The sequence below is a fragment of the Acartia tonsa genome, chromosome 13 (assembly GCF_053477335.1).
Source record: "Acartia tonsa isolate MP-2025a chromosome 13, ASM5347733v1, whole genome shotgun sequence".
NCBI lineage: Eukaryota > Metazoa > Arthropoda > Copepoda > Calanoida > Acartiidae > Acartia > Acartia tonsa.
This window is the reverse complement of record NC_137272.1, coordinates 26,275,565-26,290,909: the sequence shown is the minus strand read 5'-3', so window position 1 is coordinate 26,290,909 and position 15,345 is coordinate 26,275,565. Positions and strand designations below refer to the sequence as shown.

Sequence of the window (15,345 nt, the reverse complement as noted above, 5' to 3'; positions counted from 1 at the left end):
GCGCATAAATTTCTAAAACAAATTCCAAAAGAATACCATTCAGCTTTCCTAAGATGAGAAATTGAATAGTCGAGTGTTTGCTGCTTTTGTATTTTTCATTAATAATTTAATTGCAGGGCTTTATTCCTTTAATTTTGGGTTAAGTATATTTATTCCCGAACATAAAAAAATGTATTATCCAAAGAACGATCAAGCTTATTTAAGTATAACTATTTTATTTTGAAAAAATATATTAAAAATTGTAATATAGATAGCCTTGACATGTCTAAATTAATGTTTGTCATCTAGGATACCTTTCAATTTTCTTCCACAATTTATTTAGCTATATTTAATTTTTAATTTTTTCCAATGAATAAAAATAAACTTATCGCGTGGTCTTGCATATCTTGTATAATACCTTTGGGGGGCCCTAATCCTGCCAATCATTAATCACCAATCTATTAAAGTGAAGCTTTACATAATTTCTGGGTTAGTTTAAGGAAGTTTTATATTGAATTAAGGACTTGGTACAGCTTTTTCCCTCCTCTTTTCGCCTTGAAATAAAAAGCCCTTAATGCTAGGGGCTAAGAAACTACTTTAGAAATAAAACTTATTATTAATTACAATGGGGATTTCTTATACCTGTTTTTAAATACATACTTTCTAGAATAATCAACCCTACCATTATAATTGATAATTAATGTATGTTTGACTTAAACAGATCCTTTGATCTGATGCTCTCAGATAGACAGGTATGTTTTCTTTGAATGTGTTGACATGTTCGCAAGATGTTAAGGATTCTTACATACTGCGTCATAGTATTAGCTTATATAACCAACATATACAAGAACCGTTCCATCAAAATTTATGATTTAATGCCATGCATTTAGAAAGAGCAAAAGCGTCATAGGCATAAGTGCTAATGATACCGAGTTTGGGGAGGAGTAATTGATTTTCTACTTTTCAATAGCGAAAATACTCAATCATTTACCATGTATATTTATAATTTATATTTTCTCGGTGCTATTAAAGTTAGATTGCTGATTTTTTGTTAATAAAGCACTTTCCAACAGCAAAAAAGACATAAACATTTTTATCATACCTCTTAAACTCTTCTTCCTCTTTCTTTATTTCCTTTTTTGACCACTCTATAATTCACTTTGTCCGTTTGTCCATCCACGATTTTTTGTGTCTCGATCTATAAGATATTTGTTTTGTTTCAGGGAAAAGACAATGTGAGAATAACACGACCATTCAGATGTGATAACTGTATCCTTTGCCCCTGTATGACTCAGGTTGGCTTCTCTCATAATTATATTTAGTTAGAATATTTATTTTTACTCTGGGATCTTAAGGGATATGACAATGGATGATAAATTTATGTACATCCCAATTCATGGCAACAAAATAACACCATTTGTATTTTAAGATTATTGGTAGAAAGGTTTGGACACTACTTGTCTTGAAACAACCAATGAAAATATGATAAAAGTATGATAAAAGTAGTTGTGGTTATAAACTTTGGGCACTAGTATATTTTACAGTCAATGTCCAATCCCTTCCTGATTTTTTAAGAATTTTAACATTTAAAAGAAAAAACATGTTTTTAGCTCCTGCAAGGATCTCTAAAACTGCACTGTGGGGATCTATCACGACCTTGGGGCTCCCATAACTTATGATTCATAACCCTCAATAGTTCATAGTTTGTTTATAGTTCATATGAAAGAAAAATTTAGGTAAAAAAGCCTGCAAAGAGCCTTAAACTAATAATAAGCTTTCCCTAAAATTGTCAATTATAGCTAGGTCTAGGCAGCCGTGCGCTAAACGCCTGTAAGCCTCAGGTAAATCAACCTTTTACAATAAAAAAAAACGATATTTCAATAAAAATTTGAAAGCATCCAAATGGATTAAATTTGGGGCTTAGTCGCAGCGCAGCTGCCGAGCCTCGATTTTAACAATAACCAATAAGAAAGAAAATTAAATATTTTCTTATGTGCTACAAGAAGAAAGACAATTCATATACCTTTTATGGAATGTAAAGTGAGTAAAAATAGTCAAAATGTCTGGTAATATAAGCCTTATTTACAGAGACAAAAATATTAAAAAAAATATAATGTTATTGATCTGTCGATTTGTCGGTATTATGTTGGACATGATCATAATAAAGACAAACGTTATATAGATAATTGGGGTATAGTCCTTTCCATGACATCGCTCCATATGGGGCGATGATTTTCTATAGCTCCTTCAAGGAGCTATAGCATAGCCTCTTATCATATGGAGCGATGTGATAGCCCCTTTTAAGGAGCGTTCATATCGCCCCTTATGATAAGAGGCTATGCTATAGCTCCTTCATGGCCTCTTAATAGCTCCTTTAAAGGGGCGTTCATATCGCCTCTTATGATAAGAGGCTATGCTATAGCCCCATGATGGCTCCTTTATAGCCTCTCCATCGCCCCTCCGTAGTCCCTTACCTTAATTTATATAACAACCCACTTGATGGCCCCTACATCGCTCCTCCATCGCCCCTTCTCCAAATTTATATTACATTGTACTTTGATGGCCCCTACATCGCTCCTACATCGCCCCTTCATCGCTCCTACATCGCTCCTTCATCGCTCCTTCTCCAAATTTATATTAAATTGTACTGTGATGGCCCCTACATCGCTCCTACATCGCTCCTTCTCCAAATTTATATTAAATTGTACTGTGATGGCCCCTACATCGCTCCTACATCGCTCCTTCATCGCTCCTACATCGCCCCTTCATCGCTCCTTCTCCAAATTTATATTACATTGCAACTTGATGGCCCCTACATCACTGCTACATCGCTCCTTCATCGCTCCTACATCGCCCCTCCATCGCTCCTACATCGCTCCTTCTCCAAATTTATATTAAATTGTACTGTGATGGCCCCTACATCGCTCCTACATCGCTCCTTCATCGCTCCTACATCGCCCCTTCATCGCTCCTTCTCCAAATTTATATTACATTGTACTTTGATGGCCCCTACATCGCCCCTCCATTGCCCCTCCATCGCTCCTACATCGCCCCTCCATTGCTCCTTCATCGCTCCTTCTCCAAATTTATATTACATTGTACTTTGATGGCTCCTACATCGCCCCTCCATCGCTCCTACATCGCTCCTTCTCCAAATTTATATTAAATTGTACTGTGATGGCCCCTACATCGCTCCTACATCACTCCTACATCGCTCCTACATCGCTCCTTCATCGCTCCTACATCGCCCCTTCATCGCTCCTTCTCCAAATTTATATTACATTGTACTTTGATGGCCCCTACATCGCCCCTCCATCGCTCCTACATCGCTCCTTCATCGCTCCTTCTCCAAATTTATATTAAATTGTACTGTGATGGCCCCTACATCGCTCCTACATCGCTCCTTCATTGCTCCTACATCGCCCCTTCATCGCTCCTTCTCCAAATTTATATTACATTGCAACTTGATGGCCCCTACATCGCTCCTACATAGCTCCTCCATCGCTCCTCCATCGCTCCTTCATCGCTCCTACATCGCCCCTTCATCGCTCCTTCTCCAAATTTATATTACATTGCAACTTGATGGCCCCTACATCGCTCCTCCATCGCCCCTTAATAGCCCCTTACCTTAATTTATATAACAAAGCTCTTATATGGCCTCTCTATCGCCCCTTAATAGCCACTTAATTTAATTATATAACATTGCCCCTACATAGCCTCTCCATCGCCCCTTAATAGCCCCTTACCTAAATTTATATAACAAAGCTCCTATATAGCCTCTCCATCGCCCCTTAATAGCCCCTTACCTTAATCATGTAACATAGCCCCTACATAGCCTCTCAATCGCCCCTTAATAGCCTCTTACCTTAATTTATATAACATAGCCCCTACATAGCCTCTCCATCGCCCCTTAATAGCCCCTTACCTTAATTTATATAACATAGCCCTACATAGCCTCTCCATCGCCCCTTAATAGCCCCTTACCTTAATTTATATAGCATAGCCCCTACATAGCCTCTCCATCGCCCCTTAATAGCCTCTTACCTTAATTTATATAATCCTTACCTTAATATATATAACATAGCCCCTACATAGCCTCTCCATCGCCCCTAAATAGCCCCTTACCCTAATTTATATAACATAGCCCCTACATAGCCTCTCCATCGCCCCTTAATAGCCCCTTACCTTAATTTATATAACATAGCCTCTACATAGCCTCTCCATCGCCCCTTAATAGCCCCTTACCTTAATTTATATAACATAGCCCTACATAGCCTCTCCATCGCCCCTTAATAGCCCCTTACCTTAATTTATATAGCATAGCCCCTACATAGCCTCTCCATCGCCCCTTAATAGCCTCTTACCTTAATTTATATAATCCTTACCTTAATATATATAACATAGCCCCTACATAGCCTCTCCATCGCCCCTGAATAGCCCCTTACCCTAATTTATATAACATAGCCCCTACATAGCCTCTCCATCGCCCCTTAATAGCTCCTTACCTTAATTTATATAACATAGCCCCTACATAGCCTCTCCATCGCCCCTTAATAGCCCCTTACCTTAATTTATATAACATAGCCTCTACATAGCCTCTCCATCGCCCCTTAATAGCCCCTTACCTTAATTTATATAACATAGCCCCTACATAGCCTCTCCATCGCCCCTTAATAGCCTCTTACCTTAATTTATATAATCCTTACCTTAATATATATAACATAGCCCCTACATAGCCTCTCCATCGCCCCTAAATAGCCCCTTACCCTAATTTATATAACATAGCCCCTACATAGCCTCTCCATCGCCCCTTAATAGCTCCTTACCTTAATTTATATAACATAGCCCCTACATAGCCTCTCCATCGCCCCTTAATAGCCCCTTACCTTAATTTATATAACATAGCCCTACATAGCCTCTCCATCGCCCCTTAATAGCCCCTTACCTTAATTTATATAGCATAGCCCCTACATAGCCTCTCCATCGCCCCTTAATAGCCTCTTACCTTAATTTATATAATCCTTACCTTAATATATATAGCATAGCCCCTACATAGCCTCTCCATCGCCCCTAAATAGCCCCTTACCCTAATTTATATAACAAAGCTCCTATATGGCCTCTCTATCGCCCCTTAATAGCCACTTAATTTAATTATATAACATTGCCCCTACATAGCCTCTCCATCGCCCCTTAATAGCCCCTTACCTAAATTTATATAACAAAGCTCCTATATAGCCTCTCCATCGCCCCTTAATAGCCCCTTACCTTAATTATGTAACATAGCCCCTACATAGCCTCTCAATCGCCCCTTAATAGCCTCTTACCTTAATTTATATAACATAGCCCCTACATAGCCTCTCCATCGCCCCTTGATAGCCCCTTACCTTAATTTATATAACATAGCCCTACATAGCCTCTCCATCGCCCCTTAATAGCCCCTTACCTTAATTTATATAGCATAGCCCCTACATAGCCTCTCCATCGCCCCTTAATAGCCTCTTACCTTAATTATGTAACATAGCCCCTACATAGCCTCTCCATCGCCCCTTAATATCCCCTTACCTTAATTATATAACATAGCTCCTACATAGCCTCCCCATCGCCCCTTAATAGCCCCTTACCCGATTTTATATAACATAGCCCCTAAATAGCCTCTCCATCGCCCCTTAATAGCCCCTTACCTTAATTTATATAACATAGCCCCTACATAGCCTCTCCATCGCCCCTTAATAGTCCTTTACCTTAATTTATATAAAATAGCCCCTATATAGCCTCTCCATCGCCCCTTAATAGCCAATTTATATAACATAGCCGCTACATAGCCTCTCCATCGCCCCTTAATAGCTCCTTACCTTAATTTATATAACATAGCCTCTCCATCGCCCCTTAATAGCCCTCCATCGCCACTTAAAAGCCCCTTACCTTAATTTATATAACATAGCCTCTACATAGCCTCTCCATCGCCCCTTAATAGCCCCTTATATCCTCCTTCAAAACAGTTATACACCTTCCCAGGATCTATTGGAAGCTACCCTATAAAGGAGAACCATATTGGTTCTGCAGTTAGCGATCTTCTTTGATACATACAGACAATGATCCTGTTACTTTTTATAAGGATTAAAAATAAAATGGCCTAAAGCCATCTCATTACCCATAGGAAGCTTCACTGTAAAGGAGAACCATGTCGGTTTAGTGGTTAGCAAGGTACAGACAGACATACATACAGACAAAGATCCTGTTACTTTATTATAAGGATTAAAATAAAATAGTTATTAACCTCCCCAGGACCTATGAGAAGCTACCCTATTAAGGAGAACGATCTCAGGACCTATAGGAATCTTCACTGTAAAGGAGAACCATATTGGTTCAGCGGTTAGCAAGATCCTTCGGTACAGACAGACATTCATACATACAGACAAAGATTCTGTTAATTTATTTTAAGAAATACAGATAAAATTGTTATAAACCTTTCCAGGCCTAAAACCATCTCAGGACCTAATTTCTGCCGTTGACAACTCGAGTTAAGTTACTATATTATTTTTACAATGTTTAACTTATCTGTTATTATTGGCTGACGAAAAGTTTGGGCAAAAAAAAAATTTATTCTTCAATGAAATATCTCTCCAGTATAATTTTGCCAAGTGCTAATTTATTAAGAATAAAGTTTGCCACAAATTTACCAAAAAATCTCATTGTCATTTCGCCAGGGAGGATTAGGATAGTTCCCAAAGTGTTATAAGTTGGCTTATCCAAGAGTGCTGTCTAGTCTCCAAAGTTTTATAATACCGTTTTCTTATTCGTTAGATTAACAACCTTGGGGACTTTTTATTGTTTTGTGATTGTTTAGTTCATTAAGTTGAGTGTCTAAATGTTTCAACCACTAATTCTAAACTAAAGAAGGGGTAATTTTGTGAATCATCAATGGGAATAATTAATATATAAACATACATATATATACAGTGTTTTTTTTTATGAGAGCATTTTTGAAAGCAATTTTACCCTACTTATAGTTATCAGAATTTAATGATTAATGGCTTATTCTCTTCGTTTTTTATAACCATTAACAGAAAAGCAAAAAAATATTTCAGTTTTTATTTAAAAAGTACAGTAAATTCAAAATTTCAAAACATGGGTGTCAACATCTAAAATAGTTATTTCTCGCATCGTATTATAAACGGCTTTCCGCGGATATAGAAAGTACAATTATGAGATTAAAACTAGTTTTTTTAGCCCCGAGGTGCAGAAGGCACCGGCTAAAAAAACTGGGTTTAATCTTATGATTGTACATATCTATATTCGTAGAAAGCTGGATATAATACGATGCTAGACATAGTTTTTTCGTATGGATGAGAACCGGTTCCTATCCACAGGATTCAAATGAATACGAGAAATGGTTTTAGCGCATTTTTCTTATGCTCAAATCTTCTACCCTTTCCAAGAATGGAGGGAGTACATTGGGGGGCCAGTATTCCCTCCCTGGTTGAGATATGGCCTTCAAATTTCAAAATGTTCTAGTACATGTCACAAGTAGTATCTATATAAATTTTTAGCTCAATATCTCAACTTTGAAGCGTTTTGCAGCCATTCTTGCAAAGGTAGATTATAAGAAAAATGCACTAAAACCATTTTTAGATGTTGACACCTAAGTTTTAAATTTTTTAATTTACTGTACTTTTTGAATAAAAACTGAAATATTTTTTGCTTTTCTATTAAAGGTTATAAAAAAGAAGAGAATAAGCCATTAATCATTAAATTCTAATAACTATAAGTAAGGTAAAATTGCTTTCAAAAAAGTTCTCATAAAAAAACACACTGTATATATGTATATATATCATTTTATCGACAATCGTCTTATCCCTGTAGATCTCTGATTATCAGAGCATTTTTGAAATATTTGCTGCTTATTTTTTGGCTGCCTTTGGCAAAATAATTTTTTTTCATAAAAAATGTATACAAAATTATCGTATTAATTTGGTAAATATATCATTGCACTTGAATTATTTTTAAGTCACTAACGGCTAATCCCATAGATGACCCTAGGAGTACTTTAATGAATAGATGTGGTGGAGAGGGGGGGGAGGGGGAAGGTTAAGAATTTAAGGGAAGTGATACCTTCCGGGGGCTGAAAGTGTTAGTCCCCTCCCCAAAATGAAAACTTTTCCTGCGAGTAAAATAAGCTTCAATGTAAAGGAGAAGCATATCGGTTCAGTTGATACTGATAAACATCCTGTTACTTTAATGTAAATATTAGTTTAAGGATAGTCTGTATAATCTCAGGGATAAAGGAAACATTAGGCAATTTTTACAATAGTCTCCAAAGTTTTATAATGAAGTTTTCTTATTCGTTGGCTCAAAACTTTGGGGACTTTTGTCATATTTTGGTTGTAGTGTTGCAATTTTGTGTATCGTTATTAGGGATGGATAAAAATTTATCGGCCATTGTCTTATTCCTTTAGATCCTTGGTATAATCAACTGAATAACAGTTCCAACAACAAAAATTAAGATATTGCTTCGCTTTTTATGGACAAATATCCTGTTATTTTATTATAAGGAAAAAAAATAAACTATCTTAAAATCATCTCAGTACTCAGCGGTTAGCAAGATCCTACGGTATAGACAGACAGACATACATCATATCATATCAAATGGGGGGGGATTTTTTTGTTTTTGGGGGGGTTGGGGGTATCCCACCCCCCAAGAAAATAGCCTAAAACCACCACAGGACCAGTAGGTATATTCCCTGAATAGTAGAATATAATCGGTCCAGTGGTTACCGAGATCTTAAGGGACTGACAGACGGACAGACAGACGGACAGACAGACGGACAGACAGACAGACGGATGGACAGACATCATTCTACTTTGTATTATAGATTTACGCTAATTTTAACAAAATTTATGTTTGACCTCCTGATTTTAGAGCTTTGCTTTTGTGAATGTTGTTATCCTTGTTATCTTGCTTTTTTTTCCTTTTTCATAACCTATTATATAAAGTAGTAATCTTTTTTTTGTCTGTAGAAAAGCTAACCGCTGAACCTATATGGTTCTCCTTTACAGTGAAGCTTCTTTTAAGTTCATAGAGGGTTTATAATTATTTCGAGGGAGGGTATCTCCACCCTCCCAGAAAATTCACCCCAAGAAAAATATTACCCCATCCCCACAAAAAATCTTTTTAACTTTTTAAAAGCAAAGCTTTTCTATATTAAGGATCAGTCCGTACGTCCGTAACGGTTAGCTATTTTCGTTAATTTAGGCATGTGATTCCTGTAGTAGAAAGGTACGATTTAGAAAGTCTATAATCATTATCAGAATATCCATACGTCCATTTTAAGCATACTAATTATTAACTTACAACAAATTTTTATGTATCAAAATTATCCGATTAATCTGATTTCTGGGATACTGATTTCTAGGACAACAAAATAGAATGTTATAAGCGAATCATATCTATAATCAAGTCCAAAAAATGTGAGTACGTCCTTAAGCATTTTCCTGCATGTAAGCAATTTCTCAATAAATTTACTTACAATTTTGTTTCGAATTTTAAATTTATGTTCTGACTATTCAGTTCTGACACTCTACATTATTAATGTTCATTAAAGGACGCCTGCAAGAAATAACACGCTTTAACTGCTAAAAGACTGCCACAAGAAGACCCAATACCCCAAATTATAAGCCTTCAGCTTCAATAACAAAAAAGTTCTAGGCATTTCAAAATAGCATTTTATGTACAATGGAATTTTTGAAAGATTTCCAATGCTCATAAAAGAAAAAACAATATTAAATTACGTTGCCTAGACATAAAATTATAACCTTATCTTTGTCAGAAACTTAGATTGCCTGTAACTGATTACATTTTTACAATAAAAACACCACATTTCATAGTCAAAATCTATGAAAAAAAATCGATTTAAATTGCATTTTTAAACAAAAATCATAGCGGAAACAAAGGGGTAAACTAATACAAGCTTAGCTGTGATTGGTTGTTAAGCTGATTCAGCCTTCTGATTGGCTACAGTACATTCGGTACAACGCAAGTAAAACTTATTTTTTTTTAATGATTTTGACTATAAAAATGGGTACTTTTATTGTAAAAATATAATTAGTTACTGGAAACCTAAATTTATGACAAAAAAAATAAGCTTATAATTTTGTTTCTAGGCCACGTAGTTTAATTTTAAAGTTTTCAACATGAGCATTGCAATTCTTTCAAAATTTCCATTGTACATAAAATGTCATTTTAAAATGCCTAGAACTTTTTTGTTATAGAAGCTGAAGGCTTCAAATTTGGGGTATTTGGTCTACTTGTGGCAGTCTTTCAGCAGTTAAAGCGTGGTATTTCTTGCAGGCTTCCTTTAAACTTTTTTCTACCGTTTCAGAGCTTTGCTTTTATAAATGTTGTCATCCTTGTCATCCTTTTAAAACTTAAATTTAAAACTGTAGAGGGTCACATTCCTTCCTTACCTTAATGCACTACCTTCTATAATGAAGGGGCAATACAATTACAGAGGCTGTACAGGAGCCATAAAGGGCCTATGTTATATAAATTAAGGTAAGGGGCGATGAAGAGGCTATGAAGGGGCTATGTTATATAAATTAAGGTAAGAGGCTATTAAGGGGCGATGGAGAGGCTATGTAGGGGCTATGTTATATAATTAAGGTAAGGGGCTATTAAGGGGCGATGGAGATGCTTTGTAGGGCCTATGTTATATAAATTAAGGTAAGAGGCTATTAAGGGGCGATGGAGAGGCTATGTAGGGGCTATGTTATATAAATTAGGGTAAGGGGCTATTTAGGGGCGATGGAGAGGCTATGTAGGGGCTATGTTATATATATTAAGGTAAGGATTATATAAATTAAGGTAAGAGGCTATTAAGGGGCGATGGAGAGGCTATGTAGGGGCTATGCTATATAAATTAAGGTAAGGGGCTATTAAGGGGCGATGGAGAGGCTATGTAGGGCTATGTTATATAAATTAAGGTAAGGGGCTATTAAGGGGCGATGGAGAGGCTATGTAGAGGCTATGTTATATAAATTAAGGTAAGGGGCTATTAAGGGGCGATGGAGAGGCTATGTAGGGGCTATGTTATATAAATTAGGGTAAGGGGCTATTTAGGGGCGATGGAGAGGCTATGTAGGGGCTATGTTATATATATTAAGGTAAGGATTATATAAATTAAGGTAAGAGGCTATTAAGGGGCGATGGAGAGGCTATGTAGGGGCTATGCTATATAAATTAAGGTAAGGGGCTATTAAGGGGCGATGGAGAGGCTATGTAGGGCTATGTTATATAAATTAAGGTAAGGGGCTATTAAGGGGCGATGGAGAGGCTATGTAGGGGCTATGTTATATAAATTAGGGTAAGGGGCTATTCAGGGGCGATGGAGAGGCTATGTAGGGGCTATGTTACATATATTAAGGTAAGGATTATATAAATTAAGGTAAGAGGCTATTAAGGGGCGATGGAGAGGCTATGTAGGGGCTATGCTATATAAATTAAGGTAAGGGGCTATTAAGGGGCGATGGAGAGGCTATGTAGGGCTATGTTATATAAATTAAGGTAAGGGGCTATTAAGGGGCGATGGAGAGGCTATGTAGAGGCTATGTAGAGGCTATGTTATATAAATTAAGGTAAGGGGCTATTAAGGGGCGATGGAGAGGCTATGTAGGGGCTATGTTATATAAATTAGGGTAAGGGGCTATTTAGGGGCGATGAAGAGGCTATGTAGGGGCTATGTTATATATATTAAGGTAAGGATTATATAAATTAAGGTAAGAGGCTATTAAGGGGCGATGGAGAGGCTATGTAGGGGCTATGCTATATAAATTAAGGTAAGGGGCTATTAAGGGGCGATGGAGAGGCTATGTAGGGCTATGTTATATAAATTAAGGTAAGGGGCTATTAAGGGGCGATGGAGAGGCTATGTAGGGGCTATGTTATATAAATTAAGGTAAGGAGCTATTAAGGGGCGATGGAGAGGCTATGTAGGGGCTATGTTATATAAATTAGGGTAAGGGGCTATTCAGGGGCGATGGAGAGGCTATGTAGGGGCTATGTTATATAAATTAAGGTAAGGAGCTATCAAGGGGCGATGGAGAGGCTATGTAGGGGCTATGTTATATAAATTAGGGTAAGGGGCTATTCAGGGGCGATGGAGAGGCTATGTAGGGGCTATGTTATATATATTAAGGTAAGGATTATATAAATTAAGGTAAGAGGCTATTAAGGGGCGATGGAGAGGCTATGTAGGGGCTATGCTATATAAATTAAGGTAAGGGGCTATTAAGGGGCGATGGAGAGGCTATGTAGGGCTATGTTATATAAATTAAGGTAAGGGGCTATTAAGGGGCGATGGAGAGGCTATGTAGAGGCTATGTTATATAAATTAAGGTAAGGGGCTATTAAGGGGCGATGGAGAGGCTATGTAGGGGCTATGTTATATAAATTAGGGTAAGGGGCTATTTAGGGGCGATGGAGAGGCTATGTAGGGGCTATGTTATATATATTAAGGTAAGGATTATATAAATTAAGGTAAGAGGCTATTAAGGGGCGATGGAGAGGCTATGTAGGGGCTATGCTATATAAATTAAGGTAAGGGGCTATTAAGGGGCGATGGAGAGGCTATGTAGGGCTATGTTATATAAATTAAGGTAAGGGGCTATTAAGGGGCGATGGAGAGGCTATGTAGGGGCTATGTTATATAAATTAAGGTAAGGAGCTATTAAGGGGCGATGGAGAGGCTATGTAGGGGCTATGTTATATAAATTAGGGTAAGGGGCTATTTAGGGGCGATGAAGAGGCTATGTAGGGGCTATGTTATATATATTAAGGTAAGGATTATATAAATTAAGGTAAGAGGCTATTAAGGGGCGATGGAGAGGCTATGTAGGGGCTATGCTATATAAATTAAGGTAAGGGGCTATTAAGGGGCGATGGAGAGGCTATGTAGGGCTATGTTATATAAATTAAGGTAAGGGGCTATTAAGGGGCGATGGAGAGGCTATGTAGGGGCTATGTTATATAAATTAAGGTAAGGAGCTATTAAGGGGCGATGGAGAGGCTATGTAGGGGCTATGTTATATAAATTAGGGTAAGGGGCTATTCAGGGGCGATGGAGAGGCTATGTAGGGGCTATGTTATATAAATTAAGGTAAGGAGCTATCAAGGGGCGATGGAGAGGCTATGTAGGGGCTATGTTATATAAATTAGGGTAAGGGGCTATTCAGGGGCGATGGAGAGGCTATGTAGGGGCTATGTTATATATATTAAGGTAAGGATTATATAAATTAAGGTAAGAGGCTATTAAGGGGCGATGGAGAGGCTATGTAGGGGCTATGCTATATAAATTAAGGTAAGGGGCTATTAAGGGGCGATGGAGAGGCTATGTAGGGCTATGTTATATAAATTAAGGTAAGGGGCTATTAAGGGGCGATGGAGAGGCTATGTAGAGGCTATGTTATATAAATTAAGGTAAGGGGCTATTAAGGGGCGATGGAGAGGCTATGTAGGGGCTATGTTATATAAATTAGGGTAAGGGGCTATTTAGGGGCGATGGAGAGGCTATGTAGGGGCTATGTTATATATATTAAGGTAAGGATTATATAAATTAAGGTAAGAGGCTATTAAGGGGCGATGGAGAGGCTATGTAGGGGCTATGCTATATAAATTAAGGTAAGGGGCTATTAAGGGGCGATGGAGAGGCTATGTAGGGCTATGTTATATAAATTAAGGTAAGGGGCTATTAAGGGGCGATGGAGAGGCTATGTAGGGGCTATGTTATATAAATTAAGGTAAGGAGCTATTAAGGGGCGATGGAGAGGCTATGTAGGGGCTATGTTATATAAATTAGGGTAAGGGGCTATTTAGGGGCGATGGAGAGGCTATGTAGGGGCTATGTTATATATATTAAGGTAAGGATTATATAAATTAAGGTAAGAGGCTATTAAGGGGCGATGGAGAGGCTATGTAGGGGCTATGCTATATAAATTAAGGTAAGGGGCTATTAAGGGGCGATGGAGAGGCTATGTAGGGCTATGTTATATAAATTAAGGTAAGGGGCTATTAAGGGGCGATGGAGAGGCTATGTAGAGGCTATGTTATATAAATTAAGGTAAGGGGCTATTAAGGGGCGATGGAGAGGCTATGTAGGGGCTATGTTATATAAATTAAGGTAAGGAGCTATTAAGGGGCGATGGAGAGGCTATGTAGGGGCTATGTTATATAAATTAGGGTAAGGGGCTATTCAGGGGCGATGGAGAGGCTATGTAGGGGCTATGTTATATATATTAAGGTAAGGATTATATAAATTAAGGTAAGAGGCTATTAAGGGGCGATGGAGAGGCTATGTAGGGGCTATGCTATATAAATTAAGGTAAGGGGCTATTAAGGGGCGATGGAGAGGCTATGTAGGGCTATGTTATATAAATTAAGGTAAGGGGCTATTAAGGGGCGATGGAGAGGCTATGTAGAGGCTATGTTATATAAATTAAGGTAAGGGGCTATTAAGGGGCGATGGAGAGGCTATGTAGGGGCTATGTTATATAAATTAGGGTAAGGGGCTATTTAGGGGCGATGGAGAGGCTATGTAGGGGCTATGTTATATATATTAAGGTAAGGATTATATAAATTAAGGTAAGAGGCTATTAAGGGGCGATGGAGAGGCTATGTAGGGGCTATGCTATATAAATTAAGGTAAGGGGCTATTAAGGGGCGATGGAGAGGCTATGTAGGGCTATGTTATATAAATTAAGGTAAGGGGCTATTAAGGGGCGATGGAGAGGCTATGTAGAGGCTATGTTATATAAATTAAGGTAAGGGGCTATTAAGGGGCGATGGAGAGGCTATGTAGGGGCTATGTTATATAAATTAAGGTAAGGAGCTATTAAGGGGCGATGGAGAGGCTATGTAGGGGCTATGTTATATAAATTAGGGTAAGGGGCTATTCAGGGGCGATGGAGAGGCTATGTAGGGGCTATGTTATATATATTAAGGTAAGGATTATATAAATTAAGGTAAGAGGCTATTAAGGGGCGATGGAGAGGCTATGTAGGGGCTATGCTATATAAATTAAGGTAAGGGGCTATTAAGGGGCGATGGAGAGGCTATGTAGGGCTATGTTATATAAATTAAGGTAAGGGGCTATTAAGGGGCGATGGAGAGGCTATGTAGAGGCTATGTTATATAAATTAAGGTAAGGGGCTATTAAGGGGCGATGGAGAGGCTATGTAGGGGCTATGTTATATAAATTAGGGTAAGGGGCTATTTAGGGGCGATGGAGAGGCTATGTAGGGGCTATGTTATATATATTAAGGTAAGGATTATATAAATTAAGGTAAGAGGCTATTAAGGGGCGATGGAGAGGCTAT

General features: G+C 37.9%; 1 protein-coding gene across 1 annotated transcript in view; it reads left to right on the top strand.

The window, feature by feature from the left end:
* Positions 1-662: 662 nt before the first annotated feature.
* LOC145303876 (phospholipid scramblase 3-like) overlaps positions 663-15,345 on the top strand; it is a 28,483-nt gene continuing 13,800 nt past the window's right edge. Inside the window, exons 1-2 of the mRNA XM_080145531.1 lie at positions 663-731; positions 1,203-1,274. Of these exons, the coding sequence (XP_080001657.1) occupies positions 684-731; positions 1,203-1,274 (120 nt within the window). The 5' untranslated portion in view covers positions 663-683. The remainder of the gene's footprint in view (positions 732-1,202; positions 1,275-15,345) is intronic.